The following is a 23,035-nucleotide window of genomic DNA, read 5'->3' on the forward strand; positions in this document are numbered from 1 at the left end:
ACCATGAATTAGAAAAGATATATGCACCCCTATTTTCATTTCAGCATTATTTACAATAGCCAAGATGTGGAAGCAACCTAAGTGTCCAGTGATAGACAAATGGATAAAAAAGATGTGGTACTATATACAATGGAAGAGAACTCAGCCGTAAAAATGAAAATGGGGTCTTCCTTGATCTCAGGCTCTCACCACTGTTAACCTGCCCACTCTCATCCAGTGACGCCTGTGCCGGCCACACCTTCTCCTTCCGTTTGTCTCCAGCATGTCGTTGCAACTCCACCATGTTCAAAGTGCACCTGGTCCAGGGTTCCATCCTGAGAAAGATGCTGGAGGCGCTTAAGGACCTCATCAATGAGGCCTGCTGGGACATCAGCAAGTGGCATGAGCCTGCAGAACATGGACTCGTCCCACGTCTCTTTGGTGCAGCTCACCCTGCACCTAGGGCTTCAATATGTACCACTGACTGCAACCTGGCCATGGGTGTGACCCTCACCAGCATGTCCAAAATACTGAAATGTGTGGTGATGAAGACATCATTACCCTAAGGGCTGAAAATAATGTGGACACCTTGGCACTAGTATTTGAAGCTCCAAACCAAGAGATTTCAGACTAGGAAATAAAGTTAATGGGTTTAGATGTTGAACAACTTGCAATTCCAGAACAAGAGTATGGCTGTGTAGTAAAGATGCCTTCCAGGGATTGTGCACGGATACGCTGAGGTCTGTCCTATCGGAGATGCTGTGGTAAGTTCCTGTGCAAAAGACGGAGTGACATTTTCTGCATGTGGGGGACTTGGAAGTGGAAATATTAAGTTGTCACAAACAAGTAATGTCAATAAAGAAGAGGAAGCTGCCCTGGCCAGTTTGCTCAGCGGTTAGAGCGTTGTCCTGCGGTACAGAGAGACCCAGGTTCAGTTCCCACTAAGGGCACGTACCTCGGTTGCAGTTTGTCCCCGGCCCTGGTTGGGTCGTATGGATGGCAGCCACTCAATATGTCCCTTTCACATTGATGCTTCTCTCTCTCTCCCCCCCCTCCCACTCTATCTGAACAAAATATCAAAAAATGCCGTCAGGTGAGGATAAAAAAAAAAAAAAAAAAAACAAGAAGAGGAAGCTGTTACCATAGAGATGAATGAGCCAGTTCAGCTGACTTTTGCACTGAGGTACCAGCTACAAAAGCTAGTCCACTCTCTCCTACGGCGGCGCTGTGTGTCTACAGACGTCCCCTTGTGTAGACTATGACATTGCTGACACGGGGCGTTTAAAGCACGACCTGGCTCCCAAGACCGAGGATAAAGAAGGGTCTTAGGCTGTTTAAAATCCAAGAAAATAAATCTAACCTCTTTGAAAACGTTCTGAGATTCCAACATGTCCTTAGAAGTCTGCTGTCACCAGATCCACCTCTGAGTACACGTGTAGGTAATGTTTTCTGTAAATAACCCATTTGTTCCCATTCTCTACGATTTAAAGGATAAAATCTCAAGTAAAACCTGGTCTTCTTAACCTAGAACTACTTCAGCCTTATCTAGAAATACTCTTTTAGGATTTTTATGACAAAGGGTTTTGACTATTAAGGCAGTTTTAAGAATTGTGCTTTCAATTTAAATAAAAGTTATTTGCATTTCAAACATCACAGGACAGTGCTTCCACTTGAGTCACAAGTACCCTAGGGAATTCACCACTGCTGCTACCATTTTGTATAAGTGTGTTTTATTTTTTCAGTCTAGAGCAGCCAGATATGAATACATTAGTTATAACCATAAAAAATACTCCAAATACAATAGGTGAGAAGATATCTGGGGGATTCATTTGCCAAACATTTTGTATTATTTTTTTATATTATTTAAATTAAAAAAAAACAACAGTTTGAATCTATTGATTTTAGAGAGGGGAAGACAGAAACATTGATGTGTTTTCTACTTATTTATGCATTCATTGGTTGATTCTTGTGTGTGCCCTGACCAGGGATCGAACCTGCAACCTTGGTGTATTAGGATGACTCCAGCCACCTGAACTACCCAGCCAGGGCTGTATTATTCTAACTCGAGCTCAAGAAATGATATTTCATTTTGTCATTTTGTTAGCAAAAACAAACACTTTTTAGTAGCTTAATGTACTCAAAGTTGTATGGGCTTTGTAAGACTACATTGCTACAGGGCGGTGTTACTTTAGCCTGGGAATGTTTTATAGGACCCAATGAGTATGTTTGTGCAAAATAAGACTTCTCCAGGATAAATAGCCTGATTTGGGACTTATTCCCTTAAAGGATGAAAATGGCTTAAAGCCCACAGATGTTGGATCCCACCAAGGTCCTAACAGTTGTGAAATAAAGGCTGTTTAAATGTTCTCAGTAATTGTGCTACACGGTCACAAACTGGCATATCTTACAATACAGAAAATTGCTTTATTACAGTTCCGTTTCCTGTTGTATTTTGTGTTTGGTGGATTAACTGACTGGTTTCTTTTTTGTACCTGGACTGAGTTGTAGCTATTGGACTACAGAACTGTGTGCCTGGGAGGAAGGAAAGGGGGCGGCAAAGGGGGGCTGGTGGAACTTTTAGGGTGATGAAAATAGTTTATCTAGACAGGTGATGGTTCCAATACTATGCATTTGTTAAAACTCATCCCGTTGTACTTTATTGTGTATAAATTATACCTTAATAAATCTGACATTAAAAAAAGAAAGAATAAAGTCTTGCCATTTTCACCAATATGGATAGATACGCAGTGAAATAAGTCAGAGAAAGACAAATACCATATGAGTTCACTTATGTGTGGAATCTAAAAAACAAAACAAATCAACAAACCAAACAAACTCATAGATACAGAGAAAAAATTGATGGTTGCCAGATGGGTTGAAGGATGGGCGGCAAAGGGGAGGAAAATTAAGAAATATAAATTGGCTTGGCCAGTGTAGCTCAGTGGTTGAGCATCAACCCTGCACCAAGAGGTCACTGGTTCGATTCCCAGTCAGGGCACATGCCCTGGTTGTGGGCCCGATCCCCAGTGGGGGGCGTGCAGGAGGCGGCCCTTTGATGTTCTCTCTCATCGATGTTTCTATCTCTCTCTCCTTCTCCTTTTCTCTCTCTAGATCAATAAACAAAAAATTTAAAAAAAAAATACAAATTGCCAGTTATGAAAACAGTCACACAGATGTAAAGTACAGCCTAGGGGATATAGTCAATAATATTGTAATAACTATGTTTGGTGCAGATTGGTATTAGACTTATTAGGGTGATCACTTTATAAGTTATACAATCTAACCACTATGTTGTACACCCGAGAGTAATGTAATATTGCATGTTAATTGTACTTGAAAAGTAAATTTTTTTTAAAAAGACAAAATGATCTTTTAAAACATTGTTTAAAATATCTCTGCTGGTGCCCTGGCTGGTTTGGCTCAGAGGTTAGACTGTCGGCCCTTGGACCGAAGGGTCACGGGTTCGATTCCTAGTCAAGGGCACATACCTGGGTTGCAGGTTTGATCCCCGGCCCGGTCGGGGTACATGCAGGAGGCAACAAATTGATGTCTCTCTCTCACGTTGATGTTTCTCTCTCCCCGTCTCTCGCTCCCTCCTACTCTCTCTAAAAAAAATTCAATGGAAAGAATCTCCTCGGGGGCGGGTTCATAAACAATATACGTAATGTCTGTGCTGGTGCTGCGGGCCCTCTGTCAGAGCCCGGGCGTTCTGTGGCCGTGTGTGTGTGTGTGTGTGTGTGTGTGTGTGTGCAGCCAGTCCAGGGGGAAGGAAGCCGAAGCAGAGACCGCATCGCCTGCCATCGCCAGTGACGGTGCCCGTGCCCTGCTGAGATGTCCTTCTCCTGGCAAAGGCCACCTCTCGCAGACAGGCGCAGTGACCCACACCGTGCCGGGCGCTGGGGGCAGACAGGGGCAGACAGGCGCAGTGACCCACACCGTGCCGGGCGCTGGGGGCAGACAGGGGCAGACAGGCGCAGTGACCCACACCGTGCCGGCGCTGGGGGCAGACAGGGACAGACAGGTGCAGTGACCCACACCGTGCCCAGCGCTGGGGGCAGACAGGGACAGACAGGCGCAGTGACCCACACCGTGCCGGCGCTGGGGGCAGACAGGGACAGACAGGTGCAGTGACCCACACCGTGCCGGGCGCTGGGGGCAGACAGGGACAGACAGGCGCAGTGACCCACACCGTGCCGGCGCTGGGGGCAGACAGGGACAGACAGGTGCAGTGACCCACACCGTGCCGGCGCTGGGGGCAGACAGGGGCAGACAGGCGCAGTGACCCACACCGTGCCGGGCGCTGGGGGCAGACAGGGGCAGACAGGCGCAGTGACTCACACCGTGCCCAGCGCTGGGGGCAGACAGGGGCAGACAGGTGCAGTGACCCACACCGTGCCCAGCGCTGGGGGCAGGTGTGCCGCAGACAGGTGCAGTGACTCACACCGTGCCCGGCGCTGGGGGCAGACAGGGGCAGACAGGCGCAGTGACCCACACCGTGCCGGCGCTGGGGGCAGACAGGGACAGACAGGTGCAGTGACCCACACCGTGCCCAGCGCTGGGGGCAGACGTGCCGCAGACATGCGCAGTGACCCACACCGTGCCGGGCGCTGGGGGCAGGTGTGCCAAGGCCTCCCAGGCAGGCCGCACCGAGCAGGGGTGGGGCTCGACTGGATTTTCTGAGCAGTGCGAAGCATCTGAATTCACCCTCACCTACATCTCCCGACAGCTCACCCGTCCTGGGGACGGGAAGCGCCTGATTTGCGGAGCGCGGGCGTGCTGTGTGTCCGGCCCTGACGGAGGGTTTCACACAGACGGCACACCAAGCAGAGGCCCGACCTGAGAGCGGTCCACACAGCACCCGGAGCTGGAGCCGCAGCCCCCCAAAAAGCACAGGGAAGCTGATGGAGACCGACAGAACCTAGGTCGCGGCACGTGATGGCCTGTGAGCCAGGTTGGCGTCCTCGGGCCGAATGGGCACCTGGGCAGGAGGGTGGAGGGAGCGAAGGGCCATCGGGGCCACTACCGCGGGTGGACAGTCCTCGGGAAGCCCTGCTGGCAGTGTGGGTCCCGCAGTAACTGGCGGGAAGCGTGGGTGCTCTCCGAGGGGGCTGCTAGGGAACACTCGGGGGCAGGTCTGGGCACAGGTGTGGTCATGAGGCTGAGGGGACCCACTTGCTAGGGGCAGAGGAGCAGTGAGCTTTGCTTTCAGGGTAGGCTGGCGCGCCGCCGACATCTGCCACCCCCAAGCCAGGGGAGTTCTGTCTGGTTGCGGGCGGGCCGCGCTGGGCCTGGCCCTCGTCCTCACCCTCCTTGGCACGGGCTCCGGGGTCACAGCCCTGACAGCCAGACAGAGCAGGTGTGGTGACCCAGATCAACCCCTGTGCGGAAAGGGACACGGCCCCAGGAGACGCCTCGGACTGGCTCGGTGCCCATGGCCAACGCTGTGAGTGGACGGTGTGCACTCGGCTTCATGCAAACGGTCCAAGACGGAGGTTACTGAGGACAGACCTCCAATCGCCCGGCTCCACGGCGGGCCTCGGCACAGCCCAAGGTCAAGGCAACAGTTCCTCTTGGAGTTCCCTCCCCCGCTGCAGTGCACCTGAGGGCAGGGCGCTGAGCCCGAAGGTGGGGACCAGCAGCAGGCTCAGGTCACCGCAGTGAGGCCTGCAGGAGGGGCCGTGCTGACGCCATCGGTTGTTGTGGGGGCCCCCATGTGTGAGGTGCAGTGACTCAGATCACGGGGTCGGGGGGTGAGTGACCTGTGCAGGACACAGCAGTGCTGGGGAGGAGCCATCACCCACGCCGCTGCCTTCACCAGCTTCTCTTTGCAGCCCATTAACCCGCGTGGTTTCTTGCTTCTGCCAGACAGACCCTCTGACACAGGCAAGCACCTAATTGAAAGACACGTTCCAGCTGCTGCCACAAAGGTCCAGTCGGGCTTTTCGCTCTCCTGTGGCCAGCCTCCAGGCCACCTCTGAGCAGGCAAGGTGACCGCTCACTGCCCAGGGCGCTCGGGGGTGTGGGAGGTGGTGTCGGCAGCACTGCCTCCTGGTGGCTAAAAGGTGTCCTTGTTACAGCTTCCCTGAAAGAACAGCATCTCTGAGTTCCTGCCAGAACAGCGCTCCCTTTCCCCACAGACTGTCTCCTGTCCCGTGTGCTGCCCCTGGGGTCCAGGAGGGGCCCTGCAGGGAGGCCAGCCTGCTGGCAACGAGGAAGGACCTGGGATGGCCCTTTCACCCGGGACACTGTGAGGCCTCGGGTTTGAACGGTCACAGCTGACCACTCCTCCACATGCTCTACCTCTGGTCTGGCCTTGAGGTGGTGGCCAGGAAGAGACAGGGCTGGACACCTCTGCCTCGAAATGCCCGTCTGCCGCCTTTGTGCCGGGAGGGGGCACACTGCTTGCCCATGTGCAAGCCACATCTGGGGCACCCCGCAGACACCCACCATGTGCTGAGGCCACAAGCAACTGCTCTCACCAGCACCCAGCACCCCCTGTTCGGGAGGTCGAGATGGCTGTGGAGACACATCTAACCCTAAGCAGCTGGCCCTGCCTCTGCACCCACCTCCCTCCTGTGCCACCTGACTTCCGCCTCCTGTAAGGCCCCGCCCACTGGCAGAACGGCCCCGCCCACCGGCACAGCGGGCGGCTGCCCTGGGACACGTACCCACACCTTCCTCCAGGTCTGCATCATGCGGTCGTGCTCCTCGGCCACGGCCCTCCAGGCGGCGAGCTCTCTGGTCCACTTCTCCTGGGGGGTCGCCTCTGCAAGAGAGAAGGTGCCAGGTCTCAGCTGCAGGCCTTCCTGGGACCACCCCGTGCTGAGGCCCCACAGCTGGGCTCAGCCCAGCCTGAGCCGTGGTCTTGGATAAGGCGTCTACCCCTAGGGCCTCGCCTTCCCGGCTGTGGGGCGGCTGCCGGCAGTGTCCTCTGCCCTTCCCCAGGCGGCCAGGTGGCAGTTGCTCCCTGACCTCCATACGTCATTGGCACTTGCCGCCCAGGCAGGACAGGGCTGGCCTTCCACACCTCTTGGGGTGATGCAAAGACCCTGAGCCTTGGGTCGGTGGGGCGAAGGCCCAGAAATCAGCTCGGCTGACCCAGGCTGGTGGCCTCCCAGGAGGCCGGCAGACACTGTGCATCCTGGGGACATCACCTCACCTGCTGCTCACTCCCCACAGCCTGCCGAGTGTTTGATCTCGTCACCGTGGTGCAATCCTGAGCCAGTTTTTCATTGCAAACCCCAAAATGAACCACACCGTTGCTTTGGGTAACAGCGCACACACTAATTTCAGAAATGGGGTCCAAAAACTTGAGCCCTTCAGACGGGAAGCAGAGCTCACACCCTGGGCAGAGGGCCGGGCTTGCGGCGCCCACGTGGCCAGCCTGCGGCTGTGTCCTGACTCCAGGGCTGGCAGGGACTCCCGACCCGGCACAGGGCCACGGCTGCATAGAGGGCTTTGCTCTGCACGGTCCGGGTGGGATGAGGCCACGCCGTGCTGTCCTCGCGGTGGTGGTGCCGTGAGCTTCTCTCCTGATGCGTGGGTATCTGCTGTCTGAGCGACTTACCCCGTGAGTCCTCTCAGGGCCTGCTCTGCACCGCCGGGGAGCGAGCGCCCATGGGCACGTCACTCATTGTCATCATCTGCCAACTGGGGACTACGCTTCCTACCTCCTAAGACAACTACCCGACTGTGACAAGGCTGCCAGGCGCCTCCCTGGCTGTCACAGCGATTTGCCGACATCACTGCCCCCCTAACTTCTGGACGACACGTCAGCTTGCACGACTGTCCTCCTGGAGCCTGACAGCAGCAGGCAGGAATTTCACGGAAAAAACAGAGCAGAAGTTCTGGGGGCAGTAAATATTTAACATCATTTTTTCTGTCTCCCAAACCCTGACTAAAATGACAAAAAAAGAACCATTTAAGTATCTGTCTCCCTATCTACACACATGTATATTCTTAAAAACAGAACAGGCAGGAAAAGCAGACAGGTGGGAGGGGCGGTGCAGAGGGGCCTCGGAAACGCCTCTGCAGACTCAAGAAGCGGAGCCCGAGGCTGGCCCGGGGCCGGGCAGCCGCACAGCATGGCCCGGAGCCCGGAGCGCTGGCGCTGCGTAGAAGTGGGCGCAGGACCCCAGGGCCCTTCCCACTCCACCCAGCGGGGATCTTCCCTCCCTTGTTCCAGAACAAGCGGTCCCTCGCAGAGAGCACAGGACAGGATGTCTCGGCAAATGCTGCCGGCGGGGACGGCCCAGGAAGTGGACAGGTTCGCTGGCATTTCCGCCAAGCGATGAGGCCCTGTCCTGCTGCCCAACTGGAATCCTGGAGGCCTGTTGCTCCAGGCGTGGGCTGCAGCTGGACACCAGGGGCTGCACACAAGAAAGCGGAGGAGAGGTGCTGGGCAGGCCAGTTTCTCCGACGCTGGCGCACACGGGAATCTCCCAGTTCAGCAGGTCTGGGCCGGGCCGGGCTGCATTTCTAACAAGCTTCCTAGAGCTCCCAGGGATGCCAACACACAGTGCACAGACCACACGTCGGGCGGCGTAGGCTCCAGGGAGGCATCTTTGTGCCCCGTTCTTACATGTAAGCAGACTCTCAAGGGCCAGAGACGTCTGAGGGACAGAGAAGACAGACGAGCCAAGCCGAGCAGGCAGCTCGCAGAGAGGGGAAACCTGAGAAGAAACCTCCCCACATCCTCAGAGAGTGAAGACGGAGCACTGTGTCCACAAAAGAAGAACAGACTTTCATGTGGAAAGAACAGAATACAAAGCTCTCAGTCACACAGATGTGCAGTGAGAAGAAAGCACAGTGACAGGTGTACATGACGACGTCAAGAAAAGCTGCCAGGGCCCGGCCGGGGTGGCTCAGTGGTTGAGCGTCGACCCTGCACCAAGAGATCACTGGTTCGATTCCCGGTCAGGGCACATGCCCAGGCTGTGGGCCCATCCCCAGCGGGGGGTGTGCAGGAGGTGGCCAGTTGATGTTCTCTCTCATCAATATTTCCATCTCTCTCCCCCTCTCCCTTCCTCTCTCTCTAAAAGCAATAAAAAAATAAAATATAAAAAGCTACCAGAAGTAGCAGGAAAATAGTGATGACAGATAGGAAGACGGTGGCCAGCCAAGAGCCAGCCCAAGGGCCCAGTGTCTTGGAAAACCGTTTCAGGAAGAGGACAGAAAATGAAGCGGAGACTAGTGCGCAAATGTTCAAGGACGCCGCCTGGAATCAAAAAGTGGGGTTTCTACATGGAAGGGGCCCGCCAGGCGTGAGAGCCTGAGCCAGCTTGGTGCTCAGCTGACATGGTACGTGAGGTCGCTGGCGAGGTTTGGGGAGCCAGAGGTTGGTGGTGCCAGCCTGCAGACCCTCAGGGAATGACTTTCAGCCAGAACTGTTCAATGCGCATCTAACTCTGGAAGCTGACTTCCCAGACGCCCCATCTTGGTGGGCTGGAGGACAAACTTCACAGAAAATGAAACTGTCCCTGGATGGCCAGACACACAGCCCGAAGTCAGAGGGAGGAAACCCCCAGCTTCCAGGCATTGGCCTAGGGCAGCACTAGGCCCCTGGCGCAGAGGGTGTGGAGGCTGAGGACAGGGCACCAGCATGTCTGAGTTGATCGGGGACGTAAGACAATGGGAGTCTGGTGTGGAACTGACCACTCAGACTCAATCAGGTGGAGCTCAGCACAGTGGTACCAACATGGGACACCAAACAGAGGAAGGGCCACGGGAACAGCCTCCTAGTCCTGTCACACACTCCGGGAGGATGGGAGCCAGGCACCTGTGCCCCAGGAGGCTGACAGCGAAGGTGGATGCTCACCTTTCTTAGTCAAAGCCAGACTGAGAAGCCCCGCACAGCCCACTGCTAGAGGTGCAGACAGGAGCGGTCATGGCCCAGGGGAGATGGCGGCCCTGGGCGGGGGGCAAGCTCACCAGGCCGCGTCACGGTGACCCACACATGGGAGGTCTGGCTCCCTGCCGAGGACAGGACGGAGCAGCGGTACTCGGTGCTCTCGCGGACGGTGTCCCGCAGCCAGCTGAGCACGTGGGTGCTGCCGTCGGGGAGGGCGTGGGTCTGGACACACGTCTCCAGCTCGCGCCCATTCTTCTCCCAGACGAAGCGAACATCCGCAGGACCTGGGGACACACAGGCCAGCTTCACCTGTGTCCCAGGACCCCACGGGGCCCCCAGGAACTGGCCGGGGTCTGAGCTCTGCTGAGCCAGACTTGAGCCAGGAGCACAGCACAGGCACCGGGGCTTCCTGCCTCACGCAGGACCCGGGGCCGGTTTCCAGCCCAGGGCTGAGGGCAGAGGACAGCAGCCGTGGACAGCAGTGCGTGGACAGCAGTGCGTGGACAGCAGTGCGTGGAGAGCCAGAAGCAAGATCTGGGCTCTGGTCCCAGCACTGGGCAGCCTCCCCATCCATAAAGAGCAGCCGGATGAGCCCAGGGGTTCTATACTTCAGCCTGGGGCCCAGGGGCTGTGCAGAGACAGGCCCCCCTGTATCCCTACTGAAGGACAAATGAGCCAGGATACTGCCACTGTGACCTGGGTACACACTGGCTCCACTTGGGTCTGCTGAAGGAAGGACTGGGCACCACTAGGCCACCACCTGGGGTGTGTGCAGACCCGATGAGTGGGGACAGCGGCAAAGGCCAGGCCCGGCCCAGACGGGCACAGCAGTCCGGTCTGCCCCAGAAGCCCAGCCCAGTCGCAGGTCGATGGGAGTGGGGAGGGGGGCTGGACTCCCTGCCAGTCCTCTGGCCCTGCTACTCCCAGTCACAGCATGAGGGGCTGGGCCAGGCCCCACTAGCATACCCTGCTGCTCCCCCTCACTTCTGCCGGGGCCGGAAAGGCACCCCAACAGCATGGACTAGGGGACACCCTCCAGCCTCCTTGCCCGGGCACCTGGCTCCCTGACAGATGGCCCGTAGTCCGTGTGAATGCCCCCCTGCAGGTAGGTGGGCTGAGGCAGGCCGGCCCCCAGCTGCCCAGCCTGATCCTCACACTCCCCAAGACGGTTTTTAAAGGCCAGATGCTTTCTAGATACCACCGACCTGGGAGAATGACGTAACCCCGCTTTGTGGAGGACACTCAGCACAGGGACTATGCCTGCCGACCTGTGGCCGGAGCCTATGGAGCCGAGGGACGAACAAACCTGCGCACGGCAACCGGCATTCGGGCGCGCGTGTGCGGGAGCACGCCCACAACCAGGTGCGGGGAGGGGGGAGCCCTGCACACCGTCTCGGGGGTGAGGTGGTGGGCAGAGACCTGGCATGCGCCAGATGCTTTAGAAAGAGGGGGGACTTCTCCTTGAACTACAAGCACTGTCGATGGACTCCCCGCATCATCAGGTCCCCGTGTGGCACCCCTTCACCCTGTGCAGCCCCTCCATCAGGGACCCACCACGGTCAGGGTGCTCAGAGAACCTCCTCCCCGGACAGTCCTGAGGATGCCCGAGGTGAAGCCCGGACCTCACGGAGGAGCACCGGTGCCCTGTCTGTGGTGAGCGGCTGGGACACACCGACGGGTCCCATGAACGGTATGACAGCCACCGTGGGGCCATTCATAAGGAATTACGCTTATGAAAAGTATTTAGCAACGCAGAAAAAAACTAACATTATGTTCAGTGAAAGAATATACGAGCCTGTGTGTACACTATACATCTACATAAATGTGGAAAAATGGTCTATATGTGCGTGTACGTGTGTGTAGACACATTCACATGTCTCTCCAGAGAAAAGGCCTAGTTGTGGCCGTAATGCTGGTGCAGCCACCTTTGGACCTTTGGATGGTTTAATTTTAGGGCATTTAAATTTTGGTCTTTTTTTTTAATAGGAAAAAAGTGGCTTAGGGTTATATTTATTGGCTTGATGTATTGTAAGAAAGAAATTCATCCTTTTCATTGCCATTGAGGACCAAATGAGGAACTAGGTCTAAATTTCAACACAGGTTTCAGTAACCAAAGACAAATACTTTAAAATAATGTATGGATGGGGGGAAAGGTGAAACACCTGTAACAAAAATAAATTATATATTTATGTATTACATTAAGTTATTCATATATGTGTGTGTATGTATGTGTGTGTATGTATATATGTGTGTATGAATATGCGTGTATATATGTGTGTGTATATGCATGTATATGCATGTATATGTGTATGTATGTGTGTATGTATGTATGTATATGTGTGTATGTATATATACGTGTGTGTATGTATATATGTGTGTATGTGTGTGTGTGTGTGTGTGTATATGTATGTATGTATATGTGTGTGTGTGTGTATGTGTCCCAGCCGCTCACTACAGACAGGGCACCGGTGCTCCTCCGTGAGGTCCGGGCTTCACCTCGGGAGTCATCCTCAGGACTGTCCGGGGAGGAGGTTCTCTGAGGACCCTGACCGTGGTGGGTCCCTGATGGAGGGGCTGCACAGGGTGAAGGGGTGCCACACGGGGACCTGATGATGCGGGGAGTCCATCGACAGTGCTCGTAGTTCAAGGAGAAGTCCCCCCTCTTTCTAAAGCATCTGGCGCATGCCAGGTCTCTGGCCACCACCTCACCTCCGAGACGGTATATATTTGGCTGTCCCCTGCTGCTGGGCATCTTGGTGGATTCTAACTTTAAAAACTGATTCTTGTAAGGTGTTATGATAAAAAATGTGAGACTTGCCCGGCCGGTGTGGCTCAGTGGTTGAGTGTCAACCCTGCACCAGGTTACTGGTTCGATTCCCAGTCAGGGCACATGCCCAGGTTGTTGGCCTGGGGGGCATGCAGGAGGCGGCCAGTTGATGTTCTCTCATCGATGTTTCTACCTCTCCCTCTCCCTTCCTCTCTCTCTAGAAATAAAGAAAAAAATAGTAAGACTTTTCTTTGAGTGGAAACTGGAGTCAGTACTGAGGAGGCCCGGTGTCCTCCCTCATCCCTAGCACAGCCTGCTGATGACACACACTGGCCTGGAGCCACCAGGCTGGGGTAGCGGCTTCGGAAGCTCTCGTGACCAGCGCTGGATTGGGCACTTGGCTGGCCTGAGCTGGACACCCACTCATCACCCCAACCCCATGGGCGGGGAGCTTTCAGGAGCCAAAGTCCCCAAAGACCACAGCCCGGGGGGGGGGGGGACACTCCCCACACACCTCCATCAGGAGGCCCTTCCTCGGCATTAAATATTCTTTACCTGTGTACTTAACCGTAGTTAAAACGTTAGAAATATTAAAGAAGTACTTACGTTCCATCGATTCTTTAAAAAACTATCCAACTCATTCTGAATGCAGAGGGGATTAAAGAGAGAGGGAGAGTGAAGTTAAAACTGTCAGCAGGGACAGTCTGCGCGGAGTGGCCGTGGTTTCCCGCTTCGGCCGCGCGTGGATGGACGCGGCGTTCCACCCCCCCCGCCGGTGCCCAGACGCAGCCCTCGCCGCCCCCTCAAGCCCTCCCGCAGCCCCAAGGCACCTGCATGCCAGCCGCTGCCTCTCCGCCACCACCAGGACGTGCACCGCGTGCGCCCCCTCGCAGGGGCCCCAGAACTACTTCGAGGACCAGAGGCCGCCACCCGCCGCCAGGTGGACCTGCAGCTCTACGGTCCTGCGTCTACCTGTCTGTCTTCCTACTTTGACCGCGATGATGTGGCTTGGAAGAACTTTGTCTACTGTTTCCTTCACCAGTCACAGAGAGGGAACATGCTAAGACACCAACAAAGCTGCAGCACCGACCAGGTGGCTGAGTCTGCCCCCAGGCTCCCAAGAAACCAGACCCGACGCCTGGGAGAAGGGGCTGGATCCCACGGAGTGTGCATCACACTTGGGAAGAAGTGTGAATCAGTCACTCCTGGGTTTGCACAAACTGGCCACTGACAAAATGACCTGCGCCTGTGTGACTTCACCGAGACTCACCGCCTGAATGCGCAGGTGAAATCCATCAAAGAGCTGGGACCACGTAACCACCGGGCGCAGACTGGGGCCCCTGACCTGGCCTGGCAGAGTGTCTCTGACAAGCACCCCCTGCGGCACAGTGACGAGAGCTGAGCCTCGGCTGGCGCTCCACAACCACGGGGCGACTTCCTGGCCACCGACGCAGGACGTGCATGTTGAGTCACCTTTGCCTTTTCCACAACTGGTACCAAATTATCCACTTACATCTTTTAATTTGTACCATTCCTTCAAATAAAGTAATTTGGTACCCCACCACAAACAGGGTCATACACTGTGACCTCAGTGGGGACCCAGGCAGCCCAAACCCATCTAGCCTACAGGGCCTGTCCGCTTCTCGGGACCCAGCACTCTGGGCCCCCTGGCTGGGCCGATGGGAGTCTCGTTCCAGCACCCCCTCAGGGTCCCTGACTTCCTGCCCCACTCATCCAGGGAGACCCGTGGTGCAGAGCTGATTCTACCTGTCAACAAACCAGCAGCCCTGGGAGCATGGCCTCTCCCCGAGGAGGGGAACCTGTCCTGGAGGTCGGGGGCTCAAGAGCCCCAAGTGGAAGAAATGGGATGTGCCTAGGGTGCTGTCAGCAACCAGGAGCCCAGAGGCTTCACGCTGCACCCCCAGACTACGCGTTCTCCCGGGCCCTGGAGTCTGCAAAGGCACAGGAGCCAGCAGACCAGCCGGGAAGGCAGCGGAGTCCCCGCGTCACCACCCCCGATTCCACTGGCTTCCCTCCTCGGAGCGGCTCAAGTCTGTCACAAAGCTGCCTGTGCCCAGCTGAAGAGTAAGCCCCAAAGTGCCCAGGTCCTAACTGCTGGGACCGGCGCTGGCTAAGGCGCTCCACAGACAGCGTCATCAGGATGTGCGGGAGGTACCTGGGTGGTCCCCTAGCTTCTTGGGGTGTCCCTCCTGCGGATGGCACTCCTGCACACAGGCTTCCACGGACCACGGGACACCACAGCTCTGTCAGAAAGGCTCACGGAAGAGAAGCCAGAACTCATGCTAAGCACGGAGACTAGCGAGATGATGGTCACCTGCCCCCAACTGGACAGCTGACCCTTTCTGGCAAATGACCAACTAATGAGTCAACTACCTGCCCCAGCTCAGCCTTGGCTTTTCAGGATCCCCCTGACACACACACACACACACACACACACACACACACTCAGTCACTGCAGGAGCCTGGGGACTGGGCCCTCCCGAGACCCAGGCCTCCTCCTGCTGCCCCTATGGCCCCCGTGACTTAAAGGGCTCTGACTGCTAACACTGTAGTTCATACTTAAAGGGCCATCCAGCCCTGCGATGTGGCTCAGTGGTGGAGCGTCAGCCCATCCATGTACCAAGAGGTCACCGGTTCAATTCCTGGTCAGGGCACAGGCCTGGGTTGTGGGCTGATCCCCAGTGGGGGGCATGCAGGAGGCGGCCCATCGATGTTCTCTCTCATCGACGTTTCCATCTCTCTCCCTCTCCCTTCCTCTCTCTCTAAAAATCAATAAAGAAAAAAATTTTTTTTTTAAATAACAGCCATCCAAACCTGAACATTCAGTGTTCCCTGAAGTAGAAGGGCTCCATTCTTCAGCTATACATTTAAAAGTGACACAGGTCAGCCTGGCTGGTTTGGCTCAGCGGTCAGAGCATCGGCCCGTGGACCAGAGTCCTGGGTTTGATCCCAGCGAAAAGCACGCACCTCGGTGGTGGTTTGTCCCCAGCCCTGGTTGGGGTTGTGTGGGTGGCAACCATCAATCCATCTCTCACATCGATGTTTCTCTCTCTCTCTTCCTCCCTTCCTCCCTCCTGCTCTATCTGAAGATAAATGAAAAAATGTCCTCTGGTGAGAATTAAAAAATAATAAAAAAATAAAAAACAAAAATGATATAGGCTTAGCTAAGACATAGAAAGTAAGTCATGTTAGGGATGGGGCAGGATCCACAGGGTCGAGTAATACTGCACTTTTGTTAGATTATGTAGATCCGCCCGGCTGGTGTGGCTCCCTGCCTGGAGTGTTGTCCATGCACCAAAAGGTCACAGGCTCGATTCCCGGTTGGGGTGTGTAGGGGACAACCAATGTGTCTTTCTTTTCTTCTCTCTCTTCCTTCTCCCTCTCTAAAATAAATTACGTAGACCTGTCTCTGTGCATGCACCCCTGCATGTATAAGTGCACAATCTGCACATGCATGGAATGGACATACCACACCAACGCCATCACCTTTATGTCTCGTTCATAAGCCAAATGAAGCCACACGCACTCCTGTGCGGGCAGGGATGTACTTCATGGCTCCTCTGTGCGGTTCTCCTTTTCCCGCGAGGAGCCTGGCTGAGCATTTCAGGCCGTGCAGCTGCGGCTGCTGGCGGTGCCAGCTCAGGACCCCTGTCCGCTGGGCTGTCCTGCCCTCACTCTCCTGAGGAGCCCCGCCCGGCAGGGAGTGTGCGCAGTAGGTGTGATTGATGTATGTGTGACATGACGTGTGCATGTGGGATGTGTGGGTGTGTGTATGTGTGTGCAAGTGAGTGAAATGTTTGTGTGTACATAGGAGTGTGTGGGGTGTGCGGTTGCAGTGTGAGGGGTGTGTGCGGTTACAGTGTGTGAGGGGTGTGCGGTTGCAGAGTGTGAGGGGTGTGGGTGGTTACAGAGTTGTGAGGGGTGTGTGCGGTTGCAGAGTGTGAGGGGTGTGTGGTTGCAGAGTGTGAGGGGTGTGTGTGGTTACAGTGTGTGTGAGGGGTGTGCGGTTGCAGAGTGTGAGGGGTGTGTGTGGTTACAGAGTGTGAGGGGTGTGTGTGGTTACAGAGTGTGTGAGGGGTGTGCGGTTGCAGAGTGTGAGGGGTGTGTGTGGTTACAGAGTGTGTGAGGGGTGTGCGGTTGCAGAGTGTGAGGGGTGTGTGGTTGCAGAGTGTGAGGGGTGTGCGGTTGCAGAGTGTGAGGGGTGTGTGGTTACAGAGTGTGTGAGGGGTGTGCGGTTGCAGAGTGTGAGGGGTGTGTGTGGTTACAGAGTGTGTGAGGGGTGTGTGGTTACAGAGTGTGTGAGGGGTGTGTGGTTACAGAGTGTGTGAGGGGTGTGTGGTTACAGAGTTGTGAGGGGTGTGTGCGGTTAGAGAGTGTGTGAGGGGTGTGCGGTTGCAGAGTGTGTGAGGGGTGTGCGGTTGCAGAGTGTGAGGGGTGTGTTGTTGCAGAGTGTGAGGGGTGTGTGTGGTTACAGAGTGTGTGAGGGGTGTGCGGTTGCAGAGTGTGAGGGGTGTGTGTGGTTACAGAGTTGTGAGGGGTGTGTGCGGTTAGAGAGTGTGTGAGGGGTGTGCGGTTGCAGAGTGTGAGGGGTGTGTGGTTGCAGAGTGTGAGGGGTGTGTGGTTGCAGAGTGTGAGGGGTGTGCGGTTGCAGTGTGAGGGGTGTGTGCGGTTACAGTGTGTGAGGGGTGTGCGGTTGCAGAGTGTGAGGGGTGTGTGTGGTTACAGAGTTGTGAGGGGTGTGTGCGGTTGCAGAGTGTGAGGGGTGTGCGGTTGCAGAGTGTGAGGGGTGTGCGGTTGCAGAGTGTGAGGGGTGTGTGGTTGCAGAGTGTGAGGGGTGTGTGTGGTTACAGAGTGTGTGAGGGGTGTGCGGTTGCAGAGTGTGAGGGGTGTGTGGTTACAGAGTGTGTGAGGGGTGTGCGGTTGCAGAGTGTGAGGGGTGTGTGTGGTTACAGAGTGTGTGAGGGGTGTGCGGTTGCAGAGTGTGAGGGGTGTGTGTGGTTACAGAGTGTGTGAGGGGTGTGTGTGGTTACAGAGTGTGTGAGGTGTGTGTGGTTGCAGTGTGTGTGAGGGGTGTGCGGTTAGAGTGTGTGAGGGGTGTGTGGTTACAGAGTTGTGAGGGGTGTGTGCGGTTAGAGTGTGTGAGGGGTGTGCGGTTGCAGAGTGTGAGGGGTGTGTGCGGTTACAGAGTGTGTGAGGAGTGTGCGGTTGCAGAGTGTGAGGGGTGTGTGCGGTTACAGAGTGTGTGAGGGGTGTGCGGTTGCAGTGTGTGAGGGGTGTGTGGTTGCAGAGTGTGAGGGGTATGTGCGGTTACAGAGTGTGTGAGGGGTGTGTGGTTGCAGAGTGTGAGGGGTGTGTGCGGTTACAGAGTGTGTGAGGGGTGTGTGGTTGCAGAGTGTGAGGGGTGTGTGCAGTTACAGAGTGTGTGAGGGGTGTGTGGTTACAGAGTTGTGAGGGGTGTGTGCGGTTAGAGTGTGTGAGGGGTGTACGGTTGCAGAGTGTGAGGGGTGTGTGCGGTTACAGAGTGTGTGAGGAGTGTGCGGTTGCAGAGTGTGAGGGGTGTGTGCGGTTACAGAGTGTGTGAGGGGTGTGCGGTTGCAGTGTGTGAGGGGTGTGTGGTTGCAGAGTGTGAGGGGTGTGTGCGGTTACAGAGTGTGTGAGGGGTGTGTGGTTGCAGAGTGTGAGGGGTGTGTGCGGTTACAGAGTGTGTGAGGGGTGTGTGGTTGCAGAGTGTGAGGGGTGTGTGCAGTTACAGAGTGTGTGAGGGGTGTGTGGTTGCAGAGTGTGAGGGGTGTGTGCGGTTACAGAGTGTGTGAGGGGTGTGTGGTTGCAGAGTGTGAGGGGTGTGTGCGGTTACAGAGTGTGTGAGGGGTGTGTGGTTGCAGAGTGTGTGAGGGGTGTGTGGTTGCAGTGTGTGGGGGGTGTGTGTGGGGGTGTGGTTTGTGGTGTGTGTGTGCACCAGTGTGTGGCATGGTTCAGGGTGTGTGTGTGAGGCATTCAGTGGGCAGCCGTGAGCCTGTTTTGGGCAAACACAGAGCCTCAGGCCTGTCGGGGAAGCCTTGACCCTGAACAGGACCTAAACAGCACCCTCTTCTGGACAGAGCAGGGCACCACAGGCTCCCTAAAAGGCCAGTCCACCCCAGGGCGCCCCACGGGCTGGGGCTGTGGCCTGGGTGAGAGGGAAGTTCCCAGGTGGGACAAATACTCTGGAGAGAAATAGTGAACTAGGAGCAGGAGGCCAGCAAGGGTGGGGCCTGTTTCCCCGGCCCCCGGGTCAGCAGTGCCGAGGTGCCTGCCCCCCGGACTCCTCACTCCCCTGTCCACCTTCCCTGCGTGGGCTGAAGGTCACAGGCTGCGCTCCCTTCCCCCACGGAGGCCCCGTGGAGGGGGGAGGGCAGCTCGGGGCCCTCGGCAGGGGCACAGTGACAGGCCAGGGTTGCTCCGTCTTCCCCTCCCCCGTCCTGGAGGCCGCGTGCGTGACCACGTGTGCATACACACCAGCTCCCACGTAGAAGCACACGGCTTCAGATCACACGGTCTGCCTGCACCCGCCCTCTGCCTGGCCGTGGGGCCCAGCACCACCTTCCCCACCTGCCCGTCGAGAAGGATGGTCCCAGTGTCCCTGTGGGGGAGGGGCCAGGGCTGGAGTAGCTCCTGGCACAGGGGCAGCATCGGTGGCCCACACAGGTCTGGCCCAGCACCCAGCCACCTGGACCCGCCCCTGCAGTCTGGCTCCACCACCTCCGTCCTCAGGCAGCTTGCCCTGCCCACCACCTGTGGCCCGTGGCTGGTGTTTGCAAACAGACTGACTGGTGTGGCCACGTCCCCTCTCTGGCAGCTTTCAGGCCACAGGGCAGAGCTGGGCAGGTGGGCAGAAACTCCGGCTGCACAGGCCAGAACAGCTAACAGGTAGCCGTGCGGGAGAAGCTGGTTGGCCCGGCTGTCCAGAGAAGTAGCTACGGGCCGACCCCGATCGCTGAAGGATGCAGCCGGGAAGGCAGTATTGGGGGAGGAGGCCCGCCCCACCCCGCACCTGGACGGTGTCCCGCTCACCTGTGGCCTGGCAGAAGAGGTGGAAGGTCCCCAGGGCATGCACGTGCTGGGCCTGGTCCTTGAGGAAGGGCGGCAGCAAGGTGACCCGAGGGCGGCCATCAGGCCGAGAGCCCGGGGCCAGCCAGGGGCTTCGGGGAGAGGAGGATGAGTCGGGGACCAGACAGGACAGGGAGGAGGACCCCGGAGGAGGGAAGGGCATAGGAGATGAGGCTGCGAGACAGAGGACAGAAAAGAGAGAGGGCACTGAGGCAGAGGTCTTCAGAAACACACGGCATGCAGAGAAGGGAGCAAGTTCAGGAGAAGAAAGGGACCCAGAGCCGCCCTGGGCCTGCCCGGGCCGCGTGTGGAGGCGACAGGAGACCGCCCCCCAACAATCGCACTTCCAGAGGGAGGCCCCACGGCCCCAGCAAAGCACGGGCCCACATCAGGATATAAGCTTGTTTATTTGATTACTTTCCGAATGTATACAATTCAAAGTAGAAAAATAAAAACAAAGTAAATCTTATAAAACACAAATGTTTACACCGAAACAGTCGAATCCTATCATGCCGGAAGATGAGACTGTCCACACAGGCACACAAAACTCCAGTTTATTGCTCTTTGCCACGGAAAATATTCTCATGTGGGCGTTTGGACAGCGAGAGGTGGACTGTGAGGATGGCCACGTTCCACGGCACAGCCATCACACCTGTGAGACCGTGCCAGGCCAGGCGGTGTGCCACGGCAGTGTGCCACAGCGGTGTGCCACGGCAGTGTGCCACGGCGCTGTGGGGTGGCTGTGCACACAAGCCAGTCCCTCCCCGCTCTCTTCCAGCTGTGACGGCTCAGGTCTGCCAAGTGGAAAGTCTGGGTGGGTAGGAGGTATGAAATGGAAGCAAAAAGGAGGAGATGTTCAGATGACCAGACCATGCAGACAGTGACCATGAGCAACAGATTGTGAAACGCTCATCCTCGCGGCTCTGGGCCAGCCCAGCTCTACCCAGGGCCACTGTCCCTTCTCAAAACCCTGCCCGATGGTCACGGGACACCGGGCAGGGTTTTCTTCTCTTCAAGAGTTAAAATGAGAAAGAAAATCTAAAAAGGACGCTTTCCCTTAAGGAATCAAATTTTTAAAAAGTCAGTGTGCTCAAGAGACCGCTTTGTCTGCATGTCTAAAAGCAGAAAGAACGCATTCAGCAAAGTAAGTTTATCCCTGAGAATCTTCAGCAACGTAAGCCACATCGTATCCTCACGTACAACAACACCGAGGAGACGTAACATCTTCGACATATTAAAACATCTGCTTTAGGAACTTAAAAAAATAAATGGCCTAACACTTCAACACAATTACAGCGACATCCTGAACAGTCATCACGTGGAAGAAAGCTTCCTGCCAATCGGACCACAGGCGACAAGTTACCAATCTGATAAACTAAAAACATTGTTTCCAATTGGAATGAAACTATCTTTCAGTGGCTGCTTCCTGCCTGGCGCTCAAGGTGCGCCTGCTCCAGGCCAGGCCGGTGGACGGCCCCCTGCCCGCCAGCGCCTCGCGGTGCTCCAACCGGCCCACGGAGCCCGGGAGCCATGTTCGCCGTTTTCCGAAAGGACAAAGAGAAACCAAGTCACGAGAGTTCTACCCAAGAGAAAAGACACGAGACTGAGGTCTGCGGAGAATGGGCTACCTGCGCGGCACGGGACGAGGTTACTGCACGGGAACACAAAGGCCTCCCCGTGGGCGACGCCTCAGTCCCCATCCGCATCCGAGTCCGCGAACTTCAGCTCACACTTGACGTCGAAAGGCCTGTCCCTGGCCGGGAGCTCGTCCATCCGCTGCGAGTCCTCCCTGTCGGTGGGCGCTCTGCTGGCCGTGGTGTCCTGCTCCGTCTCGTAGCCGGTGTCCAGGGCCGGCCTGGGCTGCCCTCCGTTCTGCTGGGAGAAGCTGCCCTGCTCCACCAGCGTCTCCTTCACACTCGGCTCGCAGTCGGAGAAGTCCGAGGCGGGCTGCTTCTTCCCCAGCAGCATGGCGGAGCGAAGCCGCAGGCACTGCCCGGGCAGGTAGCCCTTGTAACAGTTGTAGGAGAAGAGGCAGAGGCAGAGGACAAAGAAGAAGAGGAAGAGGGACATCAGGAGGCGGTTGTCACTAGACTTGAGGTACAGGGTCTTCTCCGACTGGACCTGGGGGACAGTGTTGATGACAATCTTTGGTTCGCAGGATGTGCTGGTGGGCGCCAGGCTGGAAGGCGTGGTGAGCCGCACTGCCGGGGTCCGCGGAGAGGAGCCCTGGACGGGCCCTGCCGACACCTCCGGGGTGATCCTGCCACCTTCCGTCCGCGTGGCTGGGGAGGAGAAGGCCCCCGGGGTCCGTGGAACCATCTTGACCTCAAGCACGTGCTTGGCCACCACCTGCAAGACCGTCTTGTTCCTGACCCTCTCCTCCGACAGGCACTGGTACACCCCGCTGTCTCCGTCCGACAGGTTGAAGATGAGCAGGTTCCTCCTCCCCACCAGGCCGTACTTGGGGCTCTCGGCCTGGAGCTCCCTGTCCTGGAACTTCCAGGCCACTCGCGCCAGGTTGGACTTTTGGGGGCATTTGAGTTCCGCTGTGCTGCCGTGCTTGAAAAAATGCTGCCGATAACTTTCCTTAATTTTATCTGGAACATCAAAATAAACGTGCACAGTGTCAACAACCCCGCTTGCTACTTAGTTTCTTTCAAAAACAGGTCAACAGCCCGGGCGGTGTGGCTCAGTGGTTGAGCGTCGACCCTGCACCAAGAGGTCGTCGGTTCAATTCCCGGTCAGGGCACGTGCCCAGGTTGTGGGCCCGATCCCCAGTGGGGGGAGTGCAGGAGGCGGCCAACCGATGTTCTCTCTCATTGATGTTTCTATCTCTCTCTCCCTCTCCCTTCCTCTCTCTCTAAATCAGTAAAGAAAAAAAAATCGATCAGTGCGCACAAGAGGACACAGAGTTCCCCCACAGGAGCAACGCGGGATCTTCCAGAACAGCTAAGGAGACAGACATGCAGGAGCAAAAAGCAAAGAAGAGCCCTGGACGGCAGCCCATGGGGACAAAGAACCCGGAAGCACGTCTGGGCAGAACTCCCGGTCCACACCCGGCATCCCGGGAGAACACGTGTGGGGGAGGCTGAGCGCCCGCAGGTGAGCGTGTGGACGGCTGCACTCGGAGTCCCACACGACACGCTCCGCCAGCGGCCACCGCACACAGCCTGGCGGTGCCCTCCTCCTCCATTTGTCTCCACTGACGACGGCTGTCAGCTTGGGGACTCTAGGGCGGGAGTCAGGACACACCTGGCCCCCCAGCAGGCAGGGGTCACCCAGGGGACGCCACCTGAGCCTCGACCTGACTGCTGGAGGACTGACCCTTCCTG

At 56.6% G+C, this 23,035-nt stretch overlaps 1 protein-coding gene and 1 pseudogene across 9 annotated transcripts in view; one reads left to right on the forward strand and one right to left on the reverse strand.

Annotated features, from left to right (window-relative positions):
- Positions 1–281: 281 nt before the first annotated feature.
- LOC118630202 lies at positions 282–1,308 on the forward strand (annotated as a pseudogene).
- Positions 1,309–6,019: 4,711 nt separating this feature from the next.
- Positions 6,020–23,035, reverse strand: part of SEMA4D (semaphorin 4D) — a 110,832-nt gene continuing 93,816 nt past the window's right edge. For 8 of the 9 annotated variants that reach the window (XM_036260730.1, XM_036260727.1, XM_036260731.1 and 5 more), the window contains one exon: positions 20,098–22,300. In XM_036260730.1, the coding sequence (XP_036116623.1) occupies positions 21,393–22,300 (908 nt within the window). In that variant the 3' untranslated portion in view covers positions 20,098–21,392. Of the gene's footprint in view, positions 6,062–6,647; positions 6,746–9,909; positions 10,114–19,667; positions 19,878–20,097; positions 22,301–23,035 lie in introns of those variants that run through there. The other variant, XM_036260734.1, reaches the window with a different exon arrangement.

This window comes from Molossus molossus, unplaced genomic scaffold (assembly GCF_014108415.1).
Source record: "Molossus molossus isolate mMolMol1 unplaced genomic scaffold, mMolMol1.p scaffold_m16_p_14, whole genome shotgun sequence".
NCBI classification, from domain to species: domain Eukaryota; kingdom Metazoa; phylum Chordata; class Mammalia; order Chiroptera; family Molossidae; genus Molossus; species Molossus molossus.